The sequence below is a fragment of the Athalia rosae genome, chromosome 5 (genome assembly GCF_917208135.1).
Source record: "Athalia rosae chromosome 5, iyAthRosa1.1, whole genome shotgun sequence".
Lineage (NCBI taxonomy): Eukaryota > Metazoa > Arthropoda > Insecta > Hymenoptera > Athaliidae > Athalia > Athalia rosae.
In genome coordinates this window covers 280,752-301,061 of record NC_064030.1, presented here as the reverse complement: position 1 = coordinate 301,061, position 20,310 = coordinate 280,752, and the positions used below count along the sequence as shown (strand labels likewise).

General features: G+C 41.7%; 2 protein-coding genes across 4 annotated transcripts; both read right to left on the bottom strand.

Annotated features, from left to right (window-relative positions):
• Positions 1-493: 493 nt before the first annotated feature.
• Positions 494-15,289, bottom strand: LOC105682917 (lutropin-choriogonadotropic hormone receptor). Of its 3 annotated transcripts, none has more exons than XM_020850644.2 (14): positions 15,149-15,289; positions 13,589-15,063; positions 6,484-6,555; positions 6,267-6,338; positions 6,110-6,178; positions 5,761-5,904; positions 5,427-5,567; positions 5,254-5,319; positions 4,990-5,133; positions 4,837-4,908; positions 4,456-4,748; positions 3,921-4,100; positions 3,627-3,821; positions 494-3,565 (listed from the first exon to the last, which is right to left on the bottom strand). In XM_020850644.2, the coding sequence occupies exons 2-14, from the start codon at positions 13,837-13,839 to the stop codon at positions 2,172-2,174; spliced, it is 3,093 nt and encodes a 1,030-aa protein (XP_020706303.2). In that variant the 5' UTR covers positions 13,840-15,063; positions 15,149-15,289; the 3' UTR covers positions 494-2,171. The 3 variants fall into 3 exon arrangements, with proteins under 3 accessions (XP_020706303.2, XP_048511508.1, XP_012250578.2); XM_048655551.1 differs by lacking the exon at positions 15,149-15,289 and having other exon boundaries at positions 13,589-14,049; positions 14,194-15,112; XM_012395155.3 differs by lacking the exon at positions 15,149-15,289 and having other exon boundaries at positions 3,921-4,040; positions 13,589-15,112.
• On the bottom strand, positions 15,258-20,257 carry LOC105694109 (DNA topoisomerase 3-beta-1). Its single transcript, XM_012414485.3, has 14 exons — positions 19,709-20,257; positions 19,311-19,453; positions 19,049-19,243; positions 18,794-18,961; positions 18,494-18,622; positions 18,115-18,233; positions 17,830-18,030; positions 17,555-17,759; positions 17,304-17,486; positions 17,018-17,227; positions 16,724-16,941; positions 16,430-16,654; positions 16,087-16,348; positions 15,258-16,024 (listed from the first exon to the last, which is right to left on the bottom strand). Exons 1-14 carry the CDS (start codon positions 19,797-19,799, stop codon positions 15,818-15,820), a joined length of 2,556 nt encoding a protein of 851 aa, XP_012269908.1. The 5' UTR covers positions 19,800-20,257; the 3' UTR covers positions 15,258-15,817.
• Positions 20,258-20,310: the final 53 nt, after the last annotated feature.

Here is a 20,310-nt window from a genome sequence, read left to right as displayed (position 1 = left end):
CCCTCGCATTGCCTTTATATTTACAAGTGATAGAGTCCTTCTTTTCTGTGATCATTTCCGACTACGAAGTCTAGTCATACAGGCATGTCAAACAGCGTATAAAATGTCGAAAAAACATCGACTGGGTTGTAGAAGCGTAGTTCATTCAATTCTTATTGTCAAATTTAACAACTAAACCGTTTTCACTTGATGATTTTATATCATCGATTTGAGCATTCATAACAATCTGTGGTAACAGTGGTAAGATATCTACTACCAATTCATTTGGTATGTCCATATATGTATACATGAGTATACACATACATCAAATGCCCAATGTGACATTCTCTAATTATACCTTGTAAAACGCACAGATAATTATAATTGTTCCTTGAAAACGTATCGGAGGTTGTGGAAAAATACCCGTCACCATCTACGTATAAACTTTACAAATGTTAGGCGTTTTTGCAAAACATTCATTTGGATAAATGTTTATTTTATTCAGTCATGTAACTTAGAGAGCTGTAATAATTTAATTGTTGCGTGTCATAATTTTACAATATTATTGTACGAGAATGAGAATGAAAAGGGTACAGGTAAATGTAGGAGCCAAGTACAATAAGAAAACCCTTGAATCAGTCACGTTGAACCATGTCACAGCTGTGTTGTCTTCACAATACCATCCAAAATTTATTCTGTGCAATTTGATGTGATTTTGCCATTCTATCAAACTTGTTATTTATTACTCTGGGTGACTGGTGCTTTATGATTACTGATAAAATCACGAATCAATAACATGCATACGTTCACCTATTCAAACGATAATTTCACACACTCAAGAGTATTATAAGGTGATAACCGATGATATTATTGTAATAATTAGTTTTTGGAATTGTGAAATGATGAATTTTGTTAGACTACATGTTCAGCTCGTTTATGAATGACCTAGTCTTGTAAACATACAATCTTAAAAATGCAGCTGTTGTAACATGGAATTATAGATTCAATAGTTGCTATCGACATTGAAACGTACATATTCTACTTTATCAAAAATCCGTATGATGACACAATAGTAAAGCTTTAACAATAAGGTAGAACAGTGACAGAGCCACTCGCTGTCCATTTTCTTCTGAGCTATTGACATCATGTATTTCTGAGCAGATGACAGTTTCCCATACAATTAGTTCATAATCACTTCACTTAATTAATTTTGCATGTAAATATGATTTTCTTCAGTTGGCATTTACGATGAGTATGGTGGTTACAGATTTAGATTTAGATTTGCATCACTATCAAATTGAAGTATCTACACCAATTAATACTACATATAGGTAGTTATCATATTGTTGTTAAATTCGTATTTTCACGAAATATATTACTCTGGTATAAATAATAATAGTAATGGTAATGATAAATCTGACGATAATGCTAGTTAATAAATAATTCATAACAACAATAAATAGAGAAACATTTCGATCGAATAAATTAAAGATTTGATGGAATAATGAAATTATTAGAAAGAAATGTAAAATTTTCTACACACTCCCTACACGATACTAGACATTCGCCGGTACTGATTAAATTCACGAGGATCGGTATACTCGCACGAATGAATGTAATAAAACCTGTGTGTTGCATCTTAAAATTTGTTTAGTCTCAGGCAATTGATGCAACACAACTTTTGTTTTTACAATCAGCAAAAACTATCAACAAATCCACCTCCAATCATAACTTACGACGTTAATAATAACAAACCCAATCTGGGCACAAATTGCCATAACATTTCGAGAGCTAAGCGTTTAAATTGCAATATTGAAACATATATATGTTTTATATTTATGCATTGGATTGTACAAAATGTATCTTGTCAGTCTTATAATTCAGAAAATCTACTAATCTGAACGTTAGCAGTGGCAACCATTACCACTCTACACAACTATTAAAAAATGAAGCGATCAAGTAACAGATAATATAATATCAACAATCCATCATTCACTGAGCAACGGAGGTGGATTCAGTGTCATGGCCTCTTTTCAATTATCACATTAATAACCACGTACTTGCACGATATTTTTTCACACGGTCAATTATTTGCAGTACCCCGTTGCAATACGAGAAATTATCTGCTCTATAAGAATCATTAACTTAAGTGAGTGTATAAATATATTTCCTCTTCTTCCTCGCAGGCATTATTAATTATCTAGGGCACCTTCATCGTCCTGCTGCTCACTCATTTCTGCGGCCGAAGGTATTGTAGCGAGGAGCCTAACAGCCAACCTCCCAGGAGAGCCGGGTGGTTCTGGCTCCTGCACAGCGAGCTGACGCGTCAATCGTGGTTTCGGTCTCACCGGCCTCGGTGTTGGGCGAGCGGTTACTTCTAGGGATGCACTTGAACGAGACATTCGCCATGTACTGGTACTGGCTGTTGTTGCCGAACCGGAAGAATCATTGCGCGAGGAGCTGAGATTCGAGTCTTGAGACGGCTTTCTGGTTATCAACCACGAGGAGGCTCGCCGTTTGGGGTCCAGTAACCGCAAGGGTATACCGCAATGATGAGTTTGTCTCCATGAATCCGAGCGCGAGGACGAGAAATTTTCACTAGACGACACGGATGAAGCACGCTTGTGCTGCTTCTGCTGTATTTCGGCAATTTGATAGGCATACTGATCGTTGCGTGTATGTCTTTGACGCTGATTGCGAGTACATGGAAATAACCATCTCGTACCCCACCAATTGCCTCTACATTGACCCGCTTCGAGTAGTCGAGCATTGCAGGCGCACGGGGTTTGGTTTTCCCTCGAAGATCTATCCACTAAACTATTAGTATTGGCCGGAGTTTGTCGATTGCTAAAATTTGAGCTGTGACGGCATCTCCCGATCCCCCTAGTGACGCGAGATTCTTCGATTGCTTTGCAAATCAGTACGCAATCTTTTTTAAATTGTTTAGTTAGTATAGCGTAGAGAAAGGGATTGCAACAAGAATTTAAAGGTAGAACAAAGACAGCGAATACTTTGGCTTGTTCCAAAGAAACCAACTGCAGGCCAAACGTCGCGGTAAGAGAAAAAAATGCTATCGGAGACCAACACAAAAAGTCTGTAAATACCAAAAGAGCCATGCGTTTAGCAATCCGCGAATCATTCGAATTCCAGGCTTGCGAGCCACGGATAGCGCAGTACATTTTCAGATAACATCCCATCAGAATTAAAAATGCCACACCATTTATCATCATTAGAAAGACAACGTATGTCAAGGAGACTGTACCCGTAGTTTCAAAAGGCAAGCAAATCGCAAATTTTCGATAGTCCGATACACCGAGTAGCGGTAAAGTCGCCATTGAAAGAGCAAATCCCCATCCAACGGTCATAATATACCCAGCGTGTTTGAGGGAGAGCCGCTTATTGAGATGCATCGCATGCGTGATTGCATAATTTCTCTCCAAAGTGATCACAGCAAGGGTATATACACTCAATTCTGAGCTAAGGACGCCGAGAAATCCCGCGAGTTGACATCCAGCTGACATCTGCCATCGAATTGCATACATTCTGAACTCGCCGAGCGTGGAGGCATCGATTACTGCCAATAAACCTGAACAAGTAAGAAATTTAAGAGATCGAACGTATACCTAAGCCATATCGGGGTTTCTTACCCAAGTAAACTCCCATGAAGAAATCTGCTGCAGCCAAATTGCAAACCAAAAATCTTGGGACGTCCATTTTGCTCCTTGAAAAAATAAGGACAAATACCACAGTACCATTTCCAAGCATGGCCAGTAGAAAGACGATCCAAACCCCACAGCGCAACGTCCACCAGTCAAATAAATCTTGACAGGGTAAAAACGGTCCTGAAATGGAATTATATCGCTGAATAAATTTCGTCTAACCAGGAAATGAAAGCGAGTATCGTAACAGGGACTAAGAATTGAAAGTGCAGAGGAACAAACCAGGCTGCGGCAAGCATTGGATATGAGGTGCCGCCAAATGACCTGGAGCGGTGCTTCGCCCTTCTTGATCCTCGAAATAATCCTCCACATAGGCGGGCAGGTTGCCAGGGTATGTGAAATCTGAACCAAAGTTATCCCAAAGTTCATTTATTTCTGTTCCAAATTTGTTGCTCAAGTTATCTAAAAAATTTTATCACTTCAGTGCTGCAAATTTTTTTTCCAAAAAATTCATATAGAAAAACTGTATTATACGATCAAACACTTAAATCGATTAGTTTTTTTTTTTGTGTACAAGTGACGAACATCGATAACAAATTGACAAGCTGCCGTTCCAAAAAATATTTCAATTCATTTTGCAGCATTAAGTGTGATCATAGCCAACTCAAATATAGAAAACGAAAAGAATAGCAAAGCAAAACTCTTCGCTAAACTAGAGGATCGTCCAGTGAATTTTTGTAGTATTCCATTATTTTTCTAATACGGTAAATCGGTGTTACAAATTGAATTTCTGCACAAGATATCGATGGGTGCTTACGTAATTGAGGCCAGATATCCGTGAGACTGGAATTCCACAAACTCATATCAAATTTATTATCGGTGGGAAAGAGTACAGATTCCTGTACAGGTGATTGAGTGTAAGGCTCGTCCAGTTCTATGGTAAGAAAAGCGCAACAGTGGTAAGCGTAAGACAATACCATCGTCTGAACTCGTGGAAACATTTCTGGAGCAGGAAATTCCTTGAGTGCAGGATTGTTAAAAGTTTTCAAGTGCAGTAATTTAGAGAGTCCAGCGGTTGGCAAGGTGGGAAAAACATTGTTTCCAAGGTTTCTGAAAAATAGTTTTAGAAATAATAATCGACACGAGATGATAATTCACCGAGATACACCAGTTGCCAGAAATCAAACAAAGTACTCACAAATCTTCGAGATGTTTATTTTCTTTGAATGTATCCGGGTGTATGTATTCGATATAGTTACTCTCCAAGTCCCTGGAATGTTATTGCACACGTTAGATTATTTATCGCGAGCGAGCAATGAACGGCACGAGTTTCAATAAAACGAAAACTCACAGAACTTGAAGTCGGAGTAGTCCGACGAATGCATCCCCGGGTAGCGATCGCAGATCGTTGTTCGACAAAAGCAAGTCGTGCAACGCGGATAGATTTTTGAAGGGTTGGCCGGATAACGAAGAAATCATATTACTCGTCAAATCCCTGAAAATTCGAGAAACTGTTATTTCATGATGCAATATCGCGTGGTGTCGGGGTAGCAGATTTGCCTCACGATAATCATAGAATCCTGAGAAATAGATAATGAGAATTTCAAACACTCACAAAACTCGAAGATCACTGCATTCCTTCAAGTTTGGTATCCTCGTTAGATGATTGGACTTCAGATCTCTGTAACAAATAATATCCATCGAGTCTCAATTATTTATCTTTGACTCGCAAGATACTTCCCGTAGTGCAGGTTTACTGCGCATCTCTACAAGTTTGTCACGACTTACAAACTCTTCAGCTTCGGGCACGTCAGACAAAGTCCGCTGGGAACATCCCTGAGCCGAGCACGATCCAGCCTGAGCAATTCAAGGGAGCCAGTTCCGTTCAGGTTCGGAAACTCTTTCAGGTCCCTCACATCCGATAAAATTCTAATAACGGAATACGTTTACAAAACTTGGAATTAATCATAGAAAGTAGTTTTAGGCGATCGAAGGTTGAGTCACGTAGGTATATCTCTAAGCCAAATTATAGCGGTGTAGAAAAAATCGTAGACGAATGACGTGGTACAAATTATACTATACTCGGAAATGGAATCCATCACTGACTTATCGGTGTAATTACAATTTACGGAGTTTCTGGAGTCCTTGGAAGCTACCGGGATGGATCACCTTGATAGGGTTTCCCCGTAAATCCAGGGAAACCAGACTTTTGATGTGCTGCAGCAGTCCGCTTTCTATCCTTTGTATTCTGTTGTTCGTAATGGACCTGAAATTACAAACGAATGAATTCATAAATTCAAGTGTATGATATTTCAAAGCCAGATCTGTAGTATATGCGATGTGTCCTCATCGAGATGAAATCGATCGGCGTGCATCGGAGTATTTAGATTTCTCTACTAATTAATTCTTGGAAAACGACAAAACTACTATACATATACATACAATTCACGAATTGACGCAAATATGCTTACAGATCTTCGAGGTTGTGGAGTTGCACAATAGCTCTCGGTATTTCCGTCAGCAGATTGTCATCGAGTTCTCTGAAAAGTAGACGATTAAAATAAATACCGCGATTCCAGGATCAGATTTTTGTTTTTCAATATTTTAAAAGATGAATCAAACACTCACAAGATTTTTAAATTTGTTGAATTTACAAACGCGCTAACGTTGATTGAAACCAAGTGATTTCGCCGGAATAGCCTGAAATAGCGACATCGAATAATAAATCTTTTCTGAGCCGGACATAATTTTTGAAATATCCTTCCATCCCTTTGATTCATTATTTGCATGCGAAATACATTAACCTCAGACTCCTTCGATGAAATCTAAAGTTTCAGGTACTCACAAGATCTCAAGAGTAGAAAACTGATGGAAAGCAAACGCTGGAATGTACGTGATATTGTTGTTCGTCAAGTCTCTGCAACAAGTGTATAGTAATCAAACTTTAGGCATACGCAAACGACAAACATCGGAAAATATATGTAAAAAACTATCAGAAAATCAGGTCTTTGTAATCTCGGAATTTCTCCTTTTTAAATAAGATACCGCCTCACCGCCGAACACACTAAGAATAAGTATATATGTACGTACGTACGTATACATATGCCAGCATACCGTTGAGAGTAGATGCAGGGTATCTACTCTCAACGATCATACGTTACACTATTTTATATAAAATTTATTATAAATCCCCCAGTCTAGATTAATAACTGTCACGTAACTAAAGTGCCATGATTGATTATCTTGTCGGCTGGACTTTGATTGATGAAGAATTTGGTGTGAGAGAAAAAAAATTATATAAATCTGTACATATCTATATACCTATATAGAATACATGGGTGGGTCGAAGAAAAACGAAATGCCCTGTCCAGGAAGAGGATACGTAGCTAGTACATAGGCCTACGTATGCGCTGGTCATCCTTTTTATCATTCGCGTGAGATAATATTAATAAGATATTAATTGCGCTTTCATTGTGAATATCGTATCCCTACAGTATAGTCCGTGTATACCTATTAGATATCGGTACATATAATTATGAATTGTAAGGTTTGAACGGCTACTCATTTGGAAATAACGATTCAATCAATTTCAACGCTCCTCATAGCATTTTATATCGTGCACACAACTATTGCGAAGTCGACATTTTATGGTTTTCGACACAGAAATACTCGAGGCTCTAGTTTTGTATTAGAAGTCATCTAACAACAGGCCTCCACATAAATACTCTGCATCGATATACGCGGCTTACGACATACAAATTTCCGTATGCTTTCGCCTCGGCTATCCCCCCATTCACCTATAATATATCGAGGGGGGGGGGATGGGAACAACATACGTTCAATCTCAAATATCAAATATCAAATCGAAGCCTCGAGGGCTAAGAGCGACATCCGAGTCGACTAATTGTGCGGCAAAGTACATCGCGATAATGTACAACAAAAATCTGCAATCCACGTATGGATACATACCGTATACATACAGGTTTGCAGCAAAGGTTGTACCGATATACACCGACACGCATCCTATTTATCTACCTATGCGGTATATAATCCCAATTCAACAAGTGAATGTTTTCGGGATCACCCTATACACTTGAAAATAGCACAAGTTCAAGCACGGGTGCTTTCACTCTTGCACTCCTGATATACCTATACCTATGCCTAGTACATGCTTTACGCGTCTACTTTCAAACACCTACCCACTTGTATGTACGAACGCGGCATACCTGAGCGTAATTAACAATCAATGGATTTACTTCATCTGGCGTGCACATATGTGTATTCGTATGTACATTCATCTGCGTGTGTATATGTATAATAATAATGGTAACAAATATTTCAAAAATACTTCACTTTTGGCCCCAAAATCAAAAAATTCAAAGGGGTACCCCTTGGAAAATTTTCGATTTTGGGGTCAAAAATCGATATTTCTTTTTAAACGCTATTCTTGAGTATTTTGACCTCAGGAATCCGAATCCGGAAGTCAGATTTATCTATCTCGAAAATTGATCGAGTTATCACCAATTTTTCACATTTTGGACCAGAAAAATTGAGATATCTTAGAGGGAAAAATTCCTAGCTCAATTTGGACAACGGATTCGTGTTCCTGAGGTCAAAATACGTAAGAAAAGTGCCATACGATCAATTTTAAAAAATAAAAATTTTTGGCCAAAATTTGAGATTTTTCCAAGGGGTACCCCTTACGATTTTTTCAAATTTTGGCCAAAAATTTTTATTTTTTAAAATTGATCGTATGGCACTTTTTTTACTTATTTTGATCTCAGGAACACGAATCCGTTGTCCAAATTGAGCTACGATTTTTTCCTTTCGAGATATCCTCAAATTTATGCCAAAAAATGCGAAAAAATGGGGATAACTCGATCAATTTTCGAGATAGATGAATTTTTCTATTGGATTCGGATTCCTGAGCTCAAATTACATTATAATAGACTAAAAAATCAATTTTTTATTTTTGACCCGAAAAAGCTGAAAATTGGCGATAACTCGGTCAATTTTAGAGATAGATCAATTTTTCTTTCAGATTCGGATTCCTGAGGTCAAAATACGTAAGAAAAGCATATTAAACCCAATTGAAACAATGATTTATTTTTTGCTCAAAAATCGAATTTTTTTTCTTGGTTTTTTAAGAGTAATCTCCGGTATATACAGCTCAGGAATCCAAATCTGAAAGCCAGAATCATCTACTCATGCAATCGATCGAGTAATCATCAATTATTCGCTGTTGGGAGCAGAAAAATTATAAGACACATCTATCGGGTTTAGTCGTAGACCCACTTTGGTTCGTCGCAATCCATGCATGGGTCGAAATATTCGAATTTCTTGTTTTACGAGGGAGCCCAAGCTCAGCTGGAATCAGGTAGCCACGGGCGCGCGGTTTGTTGTGGGGCGTCACCTCTGCACAGCCCTGAAGGTGACGTCTCACAACAAAGCGCTACGCTGCTTTGACTCCCTGACTCCAGCAAAGCTCGGGCTCCCTCGTAGACCGAGAAATTCGAATATTTCGACCCATGCATGGATTGCGACGAATCAAAGTGGGTCTACGACTAAACCCGATAGATGTGTCTTATAATTATTCTGCTTCGAACAGCGAATAATTGATGATTACTCGATCGATTGCATGAATAGATAATTTTGCCTTTCAGATTTGGATTTCGGAGCTGAGTTATCGCCAATTTATCGATCCAAAAAGTGAAAAATCAAGGATATCTCGATTGGAAAAATTCGTAGCTCAATTGACTCGACGGATTCGTGTTCCTGGGGTCAACATGCGTTATAAAATTGTGCAATGCTGCATGGTGGTTCTAAAAAATGTAAAATATCACGCACCGTTTATAAGAACCAGTTCGACACACTGCACGTTTGCATCCCGATTAATCTTGAGTCAAAGCTAGTACATCTGTGAGAAATGCGAATAGCTCGGCATCGCAATTCACATCCCTCATACCCTCCGAACGCCGCAACGATAACGTTGTATAGGTATACACCCCTAGGATATAGGTATACTTACACATGTATATTTAATGTATATATAAGAGCGGTGCCGCGGTGTCGATAAATCAATGCGAAAGCATCCCAGTTGGACGTTGGCCAAAGCCAAATCGAATGTAATCGGTGTAATCTCGGAGCTTTAATTATTACCTAAATTTAGAAAATTTCGATTGAATTTCCAACACCTTTGCCTACGCAGATACACGATATTCTCTCGGTCCGTTCGTATCCGTCCAGCGAAACAAAACCAATCATAGATCGGGGGGAAGCGAGTCGCAGGTTTGCGAGAATAAACGTGCACGGCGGTGTCAAAACACATCCCCCGGATTCGAGTCAGCCGCGGAATTTCTTTTCGGTGTCTCGAGCCATAAATCTAAGAACGAACCTCCGCTCTTTCTTCTCAAAGTTCCGCAGTGCCCCGCCTCGATAAGCCCAAGGCAACGCCGACGAAGATATACCAAAAAAGCTCCCCGTCTTTTGACAAGTCTCAGAGTTCAGGTTCGTATACCCGGTAGAGCTGCGGAAACCTGGAGCAACGTTCGATTTCTCCGCCGAAATTTCAACGCGATAACAAGTCCGACAAGCCCGTCGACCCATAGACGACCTTGCGATTCGTCGTGTACGCTTATAATGTATTATTTATATTTATGTACGTACGTAGGTATAAAGCATTGTACGAGGGCGATAACAGGGCGCGATAAGACATTCGAATACGTATTGTATAATGCGGTGTACAAAGAGGGGTTCCAAGTTCTGAAAATTGGATGAAAAATTTCCTCTGGCGCGTGCACGCGACGTATATCCGTAATTAACGATTTGCAACGATCAACTGCAAACAATATTTCCCCATTGACGCTATTTCCATCGACATTTGGGGATATCGAGGGAAAAGCTGAGGAGAAGATCTCGAACGTCTGTTACGATATTATGTATATCAATGTAGGTCTCGATATGCGTGCACCGTCTCACTCGGAGTAAAGCGAGCGCGACTTAAAAACGCGTCGACGACGAATTCACCCGCTTATGTTCGCGTGCGGTAAGTAATAGCTACGCGTTATATCGTAACAAGGGTTGCGTGATTTTATCACTCTGAATAACAATATTATACGGCTACTCGTATCATATACACCCGGTAACGGCGGTTCGCCTCTCTACGGATGATACGCACATCGCGCGAGGTATCCAAGTTATAGGGACATCGTAGTTGTGTGTACTGTGCGGAGGAGATAATTGACGGAAAAAATATACCCGTTCCGTGGTAGGTGTAACTGTGGGACATACGTCGAGTTCGAGGCGATTCCATTATTTTGCGTTATTTGCACGCACGCGGAGTAATAATCGCATCGTACGTATGCGAGGTGATCAACCCTGAAACGTACACCGCGCTAGTCGCAGAGTCGTGCGATGCGATGTATATTTTGAAAAAGACGCAGTTTCCAGCAATAAAATCTATAGATAAACCCTGGCCCTGCATCTGAGCGCAGAAGTTTGTCGCTGAGTATATTTCATCTCGTAAAATGTTACACACGAACGCGCGGACGAATATAATTTACATATCGACCTAATAATATTTTAGGATACTCGATTCGTTACTCACACGCAATTTATAGATATAGGTACGCACGTAGAATTCCTCAGATACGCGTTTCGAACGATTAAAAATATAACACCCGCCTATACATATACTTGTACATGCATAGACCCACCCATTGTACAGCGCAATACGGTATACGTGCATTCGTCGTGCAGACCTGTACTTGGGTTGGGTGTGTTGATATTTTGGGTGTTTATTTGAACGGGAGATTCGAGCGATCCGAGTGATTTTCAATATACTCTCGCAATGTTTGCGCCGAGGCTGAACTTGAAACTGCTTTCTATACGGCAGCGGGTATTCGAGCGATGCATAAGTTTATTCGCATCCACCCAATTAACTCGCGCTTTGTTTTAATTAGATTGTGAATTTCGACGTGTGCTATATACATGACCGACGTCGAATATAATCTTACGCTCGTTATAATGTTATACCGGATGCAATATGAGTTAAACTCCGAAAGTCTGCGGATGTAAGAGAATTAAAAGTTTCAGCGGGTAGATGAAAAGAGAGGAGAAGGAAAAAAGTCATTTTTAAATAGCAACCGCCGTCAAATTAAATTCGTAAATCTTGAACGTGATCATTTTCAGCGTCTCTGTAAAAATGGTATTGTAAAATCGAAACATACGTGTACCTGTGATGTGTAATGTGACGCGGTTAATTATAGTATTCATGCGGTGTAGGTACACGTACACATTTCAGGGGTACGAAGTACAACTATATTCTCGACCCGTTCAACGACCGTGGTATGTAACGGATACGTGCTTATTCAAGGTGTAACCAGAGACGATTCCTCGACATTTCCCGGAGATTCATTGTATCAATTAGGGTACGTTTCGCGGGACCCCGGGTAACCCGTATCTACGGTCCCCCAAAATTCGAATGCATGCATATAATATAACGTCTCGGTCAACCCCCGTTCCGATGACGCGGCAAAAGTCCAATTACCAGCGATACTAATTGCGACTCGGAGGTCTCGTATCCGCCGTATTAACTACCGCACATCTCGCGTGATTGAACGGTCGAATGGGTAGCTAGGGGGATGATAAATTTGAAGATGGTTGCACGGTAAACATGACCAGAATGGACCGGTAGAAGAATAGATTTCCTCTTGTTTCGACCATGTGCCTTGATATTGATCGAACTTGCGGGTATCCGGCGAAGATCACCCTGAACTTCAGGTGAGAACTTGCGGATTGCGCTTTCGTCGTCACCGTGTTATTCTTATAAACGTCAAATTATCGTCGTTGTCGATCGTATGAAATGTCGGCGCATGATTCCGGTGGTTTCATCGGCAAACGAGCAAACGTGTGCGGTAGAATTCCGGGTGAGCGGTTATAATTCCAATCCATGCGAGGTGAGCCCGTTTAGGATAAAAACCGCTGAAACTGTAGGCAATAAATTGAGGAACGAACGGATTAGCACAAGTGCCGACCGTATATGACGAATGGGACCAACGAATGAACGTTACTGTATAGGTGGGCATACGTATATCAGTGACGTTATTTTACCGATCCTATAACTGTATACGTACTGTATACTCAAGCGGGGGTTTGGCAACGCATAAAAAATACCATAAAACATCTCGCGAGTTGTTTCCGCCCTTTTTACGTTACCCCCTCGTGCTTTAGGGAAAGGTCGAGTTATTCTAAAGTGAAAGTGAAAAAAAAGCCCTTTTGTTCTCTCGAGATTTTTTTCCTTTTGTGACTCACGATGGAACCCCACCGCGAAAAAAACATCCCGACTTTCATGCAAATCTTACACAAGGTTGCGTATATGAATCACAAGATCGCGGAAGCAGAATTTACATTTCATGCCAGCAATTAGTGAATTATGAAGTATGACGGAGCTACGGAATCGGGGCGAATTATTACCATATAGCTGCGATATAGTGCGAAGAGAGTAAATATTGAAAGTAGATAAGGAACTAAAATAAAATCAAGTATAGCGGGGAGATCGCGCTTCTGGTGAGCAGTTTGCCGACGAATGAGCGAGTTCTAATTCATGCGAGATGCGTTCATGCACCTGGGAGTTTAGAGGGGTCTTTGACCCTCTGACCCATCTCCGCCACTGAGCATTTCGTTACCGTATAGGCGATTTATGCGAGTGTCGAGTAAGCCAAGGGGTTCCGCGGGCAACTTTGCCAGCTGTACGTGACGAGGGTATAATGTAACTGCAACGGTCTGAAAAAATAATTCGCTACCCACAGCAGCGGCACAGCGTTGTGCGTGTGTGGAATTTGTTGACAGAAACAAATGGCGGGAACACAGAGAAGATGTGAGGGACATAGAGAAAGATGCGTGTACAAAGGATAAAGTTCGACGATTAAATTGTTTGTAAATTCACTTACAATTTGGTCAGGTTCGCAGAGGCGGAGAGGAATCTTCCTTCTAGGGTTTCTCGTATGCTGTTGAAACCCGCCCCTCGACAGACGAATTCCCTGCCATCGGCGGTCGTGTTGCACGAATCCAGTGAAATTTGTGGCCAGGTCGAACCGTCGCCGTGATCAGCAGCAGCGGTGGCATTGCATCCGCTTACATGAATTGACAATAATGGAAGGATAAAAGTGACAGCAGCTGTAGCCCAGCACCGTAGGCTCATGCTGCCGGACACCGGCCTTGCTCCAGAAGGGGACAACTCTTGCCCTCCTCCTCCTCCTCCTCCTCCTCCTCCACCGCCCGTTTAATTTCTCACAACACTGACAGCACTACCGCCCGTGGTACGTTCTACCACACATTGAACGCATCACGCGCCGCCACTCGCCAAGAGGATATCTTTTTGTTCTCGGGACAATTCCCCTTCGATGGCATCCTATAACCGCGGAAGAGATCTTTGAGAATCCTCCCCACGGGATCGACGAAAGTGAACCGTCGACCGAGTGACAACTGACGCGTCTGAATTTCGATTGTTAGCGCAATTTTCGGGTTCCTCCGGGGACGGCTGGTCCTACCTTACCTCGTCCTCGCCTTCTTTCGGTCTGCCTTCTTCGCGGACAGGTCTCTCCTAGGAACGACGTCGCGGCGCCACCCACAACGATAATACCGCCTACTGGTCGGGCACACTCGGGACTTCGGGACTCGGCATCTACTCGTTGGCTTCACCCACCCTTCGCCACCCTCACCCTTTCCACGCTACATGGGTAGACGCGACTCGACTTGGCGCATGTAGAAGCAACACGGTCGAAAATGAAGAGATTATTACGGTCGAGGGCGGAGGCTGGGGGACTGGTGCGAGGTGCTCGAACCTCGAGATCGACCGTCGACGCGTTCCACACGGGCGAAACTACCGCCGTGCTCCCACGGACGATCCGTACCGAGTGCTGACCACGTACTGACTACCGAGCCGAGGCATTCGTGCGTTATGCGGGGCAGCGAATAGCGAGCGAGTCGATTCTGAAAACCCCACTGCTATTCGACCGGTATCCGAATCCCGCAGAACGGGCACATGGCAGACTCGGGGAATTGACAAACGTTCGAACAATTCCCCGAGCCTCCGATTTAATAAAACTCACGTCGAAGCATCGCTCGAAGCGTCGATCGACTTGGCTTGGCTCTCTCCGTTCTACGGGCACGGCGCTAAAGTTTTCCGTTTGCTCATGGTTCGCTCTGTACGACTTCGCGCGGTGGCGATATGCTCTTTCTTGTCTTACCCCGTTCTCGCGTACTAAACTCGTGTCCGCGGGTCATCGGACGTGACCCGCATACGACCGACTTTTACGCCGGGGTGATGCTGCGCGACAACCAACAGGTGAACGCATTCGTACGACTTATAGGATATGATCCGCTCATCGCGCTACGCGAGTGTTGATCCGATCACCTCTATTACCTGCAATTAATCATCTGTGGTTAATATTCTTTCGTCTCTTTCTCCTGCGACAGTTTCGCAAGTTTCGTAATTTGCGCATACATACGTATACCAAATCTAACTCATTCCCAGAATAAACGATTATCGGACGGAGTTTTCCCTGAGCGATCGCATTCGGTACTGTCAAAACTTCGAGAGAAAATCTTAGTGTTCACTTGTTAGACGGTAGTTTGTTTTTTATTGGCAACTCTGAAATCAAATCGTTTGAATAATTTTCGCACAAGGGGCAAAATACGCAAACGTAATCGTCCATCGTAACAAAATTATTACAATATAATAAAACCATATAAAACGCACCTATCTCAGAGTCACTGATTCAATGTCGTTAGAATTTACCCAATCGGTATGACTATTGCCCAAATAGTGGAACTTCTGCTCAAAGGTCGTGGAAGTAGCTATGAGTAATGTATTAGAAGACCGGGAGAAAAAGCAATTCGTCTGCATTGCAGTTTCATGTGCATAATTCTAGTATGCGGTAAAGGAAGACGAATATGATAAAACATGATCCTACGATAAGCTATCCTGAGACGAGATACCTGGACAGTAATCCGCACGTCCCTGGCTCGATAATTCAGCTCACAATCAATGACTGACCATGAGTCTTCATTTCTAACAAGAGTCCTTTGCCGAGATAAGAAGTTACCCGTCGTTATCTTTTGACTGGCGTCGGAAGCTACACCGAATCGAGTAGCTGACCGTCGATACTTCGCGTGGTTTAGACGAAATAGGCCGCCAGTTGAGCCATTCTGTCCTTCGGAGGACGGGGTTTGCCACGACCTCGACTTCGGTTGTGTCCCCGTGACCGACCTGCTACCGGTCTAGACGCAACAGCTCTGTGCTTTTCAACGAGCGCGATAAACGCCGGTGTGCAGAAGACGCAGCCCGTCAACTCCGTTGCTTCATTGGGGAGTTTGCTTTTATCCTGCAAGATTTTGAAAAATTGGACGATGCGATACGTTCGTTGAACCGCTACCCGTCGTTTACCTGTTTGTATTCCACAGTGATAAGTTGCACTCCGCAATCACAAATTTCAGATTCCACAGTTACGCGATGAGCATCCTCGAATAAATGAATTATTACATCGCAGCGATTGCAGCCGAGTTTCCATTTCGGTGCTGCCGAAGGGTCCAGCACGAGAATACCAGTTTCACACTCTAAACAACTCGAGATTCCGTTGTTGTACATACCGTGTGGACAGGTTGGATGCGTGCAAGAGTTGCATCCACTCATTCCTCTTTTCATATCCCTGTGCAGACGGAATTTGTAAAAATACATCCCATCGCGCTACATTCGCCAAGAATAATCGTGATTCGGAATTTCACATTACCTGAATGGGGGATTGTTGTAACAATAAGGGCAGAACGTGTAACTCTTTCCTTTGGATCCGGTCGACCATGAGAGTAGTTCAAAATCATCCAACGGGCATTTCAACTCCTTGTAGATTCTAATGTTTCCATTTTGCGGTAAATTGTACGTTTCGTTGCACTGGGAACAGTGCATACGCGATGGCTTCGTTTGTATGTACTTCATATATCGTCGACATTTTCCACATCTGAGAAAAATGGAACCAGCTACATACACGTATTCAAACTCAACGATCGGATGGATCCATTTTTATTACCTAGAATGCGACTTCCCTGATGCGGACAAGGGGGAGAATGAAACTTCGAACAACTGATCCATTCCGTCGATACTTTGTACAAAATATGTGAACTTTTGTTTGAATATTTCAACAGTGTGTTGCAAAACTGCGTGGAAATCGGCTTTTCCCTGCGCGATTAAATTCAATTGTTCCTCTACGGCAGATCTCATTGTAGGTAACACCAACTCAGGATCTATCTGAGAATTCAACGGGATGATTTTCGTTAATTCGATGTCGCATCAAAACCCCGTTCAATCGTAAATTCGGACGTACTTTTTGATAGCCGTGGACCAATACAATACCGAGAGCAGTAGGGATCAGCCTTCTCCCCGCGGTGACGGCGACGTAATTACGGATACAAATATTATTTATGTGAACGGGAATCGATGCATCGGTGCCGATGCCATGCTTCTCCATTAGCGTAATCAATTCCGACTCGGTCAAATATTCCGGGGGTTGAGTGAAGCACTCCAGCAGTTTTACCTGGGAGACGCATGGGTATCATTAATTTTCAAGGGCTTCGATATAAATGAACCGGGCATAGAATAATGATACCAACTTCGTGAATATTAACGTTTTCACCGGTCGTGAATTTGGGCAAAGTTTCATTAGAGCCAAATGCCTGCCAAGTAAGTATATTGGTGTACCCTGGGTCTATGAGCGTTTTTCCAATCGCCGTGAATGTCTCCGTTCCAATTTCAAACTTTACCGTGGTGCTCAGGTATTTGCAGTCGGAAGCCACCTTTGAATAAATTTTTGACACGTGTTCAAAGTTGTCGATTATTAGTAAATTGATATAAGGCGACGTACAGACGCTATGAAGTGCCTTGTAATGTAATCGTAAAGTCTCCATGCATCGCCATCGAGTTCGTTCCTGGAAGCACTTTTCATAGGTGTGATGGGTGGATGGTCACCTGCATCGTGACCTTTTTTGGGTCTGTTCATACCAGTCGATAGAATTTTACGTACATCTTCGGACCATGGGGATATATGTTGAAAAAGTTTTAGTGTTGCCCTGTAGAAACAATATCAGACGTTATCCAGATATTAGACATTTGCAATTGAAAAGTTGAGCCTCTACTCACAATAGGTCAAAATTTTCTGAATATGAGGTCGTTTCCGTCCGAGGATAACTGATGTATCCCTGAGTGTAAAGACGTTCTGCAATCTGCATAGCGTGATGAGGACCCATTCCTAACCCGGAGCTGGCAACTCGCATTAATTCTACTGTATTAAGAGCAATTGGTCGAGATTTAGCTTTTTCTGTGCTTATTATACTCTGCACCCTGCAATTTTTTACATTTCGAAGTCCTTGTCATTCTCATTTTTGTGGCAATACGTAATGCGGTTGTTCAAAGTTCTATAATTACCTAGCCTGGTCGTGTTCCTTAACGTGAGCAAAGAAAATATTCGCAATTTCTTTGTCGAAGCATCGAACGCGATGCCAATTCAATACGACATCCTGGCCGTCTGTGGATGTTACCGTAACCTGTAAGAATACAGTTCACAGTGCATTATCTAAATTTTTGATCATAGTGCAACAGAAAAAATGCTCATCCGGTTAAAATTAAAAGAAGAAGTATATCAATTTTTACCTGAATACATGTGTATAATAAAGCATACTGTGCATCAATCGTCACAATTCATTATTTGTAAGCAAGATAGTAAAAGCTCTTCTAATATCCGACCCTAACAGAGCGCCTAAATCAGAAGAATTTTATTTCCTGATAAAAAATGTAGAAAAAGTACCTGAACAACCCAATATGGATCTGGTTTGAATGTCTGGATTTCATCATGTCTCTGGACACAAAATCCCAATGTTGGTGTTTGACATGGACCATAGGATATCAGGGATGCGTCCAAGTCTCCGTACTTTCCCTGTAAAATGAATTGGACGATACATCCTAGCTTACTCATCTATGATATGCAACCATGTATCATAAGCATGCTTATGGTTCTATTATGCACCGAGATGGTTCGAGTATTGAACTCTTGTTGATCCAATCACATTTTTTGAAATTGTATGGCTACAAGAAGAGCGAATCATACCTGGAAGAACTTTGTCTGGAATCGTGTAAAAGCACAACCAATTCGAAGATCGAGTTCTTGCCGTGCATCCACACTGCGTGCCTCATTTTCATTAGGCTTACCAAGAGTAAGTAACGCAGCTTTAATATCCTTCTCGGTAATCGCTGAGAAATGAGCCCTCCAAATATTCTGTAGTTTGACAACATATTGAGAAAATCCTGACACCTAATGCCATCTCCAAATAGTTACAACAACTTTGAATGTCAATCGACTTACTCGAAGATCTAGTTCCCGATGCATTCCTTGCTGAAGAGCGTGAATAACTTCAAAACAGATATTTTCTCCTTCTTTGTCGCAATCTAACCATAAAATTAAATAGTCACAGGCAGCTCCTTCCTTGGCAAGAAAGTAAGGAATTTTCAATTTAGGAACAGCTTCTTTTTTTTCAGTTGGGCATGAAAATAGTTCTGCCTGAAATATTAACGAACAGAAAAAAATTGCAAGAGTAGCTTGTAACAACTCATTTACTAATACTCACGGGATCCACCTTGTCCCAGTTGTTGTATTTTCCATTAAAATCCAAACTCATTACATGCCCACAAACAGAGGTCATTTTAAAGTGCACAGTTTCGGACTTGAATGGTCCAGTCCATTCGTGTATTGAACAAGAGCCGTTCAAACCTGACGAACAAATGTTTCGCTGTTATGGGAATAGATGATGATACGCTCAGGCTGTAGACTTTAAATATCCAACAATCGAAACTAACAGATCTTTGAATTATTAAATTCGATTCGGAAGCACTATGCATCGATGTGCATAGGATCGGATATTCAGGTTTGGAAACATACGGCATTTTAGTTACGTTTTTTTGTAAACCCATCATCATTGTCTTTGATAAACAATCAGCTCGAGTGTGGAAACAGTTTTTAACCTACCTTTTCTACTCGAGCACCGCCCATTGCTCAATATATTCGCGAGTGATGCTGCGAGAGATGGTTTCTCTGCTACCATTAAAGCAGTCTTCATTTTTTCACAATGTTTAAATGCGGCTGATCATTCAAATTATGAGTACAATTAACGGTTTTCTATCGCTCAATTCAACTGTTTCATTTGTCTAAGACAGACGACGCACGTTTCCGATTGTCACTTGTCAACAGCCGAACTTCAATCTTGCACGCATGCTCGACGCGTACGGCGGTCGGTGCGTGTGTTGTGTATATCTTTTTAACGGAAGTATGGAAGTGAATGCCGGTATGGTGTCTTTGAAATACGTTGACTGATCTTAGAATGATAGTTCGAAATAGAACTCATAAATAACGGAAATGTAGACGTTCACATTGACAGCTGCCGTAAGCAGTCTGAAAAGAGACGTTCAAAAAAAGATGCTGTTCATGCTGTGTCCACCACAGAGGAATGTCCACGGTCTCCCAGAATAAGGACTAGTAGACACAGTGTGCAGCGAAAGTGAAAGTCTTCAAATAGGTCCTCTCATAAAACATTAAAAGTAATAAGGATGAAAAAGTTACGTGATATGCTG

Bases quoted from the DNA above. Each gene is read 5' to 3' on its own strand.
- LOC105682917 (XM_020850644.2), bottom strand. From the start codon at position 13,839: ATGAGCCTACGGTGCTGGGCTACAGCTGCTGTCACTTTTATCCTTCCA. The intron at 5,320-5,426 runs GTAAGTCGTGAC...TATTTGTTACAG, and splicing joins TGCCCGAAGCTGAAGAGTTT to AGATCTGAAGTCCAATCATC. The intron at 4,909-4,989 runs GTGAGTTTTCGT...ATAACATTCCAG, and splicing joins CTACTCCGACTTCAAGTTCT to GGACTTGGAGAGTAACTATA.
- LOC105694109 (XM_012414485.3), bottom strand. From the start codon at position 19,799: ATGAAGACTGCTTTAATGGTAGCAGAGAAACCATCTCTCGCAGCATCA. The intron at 18,031-18,114 runs GTAATTATAGAA...AAAAAATTGCAG, and splicing joins AAGGAACACGACCAGGCTAG to GGTGCAGAGTATAATAAGCA. The intron at 17,760-17,829 runs GTGAGTAGAGGC...TTGTTTCTACAG, and splicing joins TCAGAAAATTTTGACCTATT to GGCAACACTAAAACTTTTTC.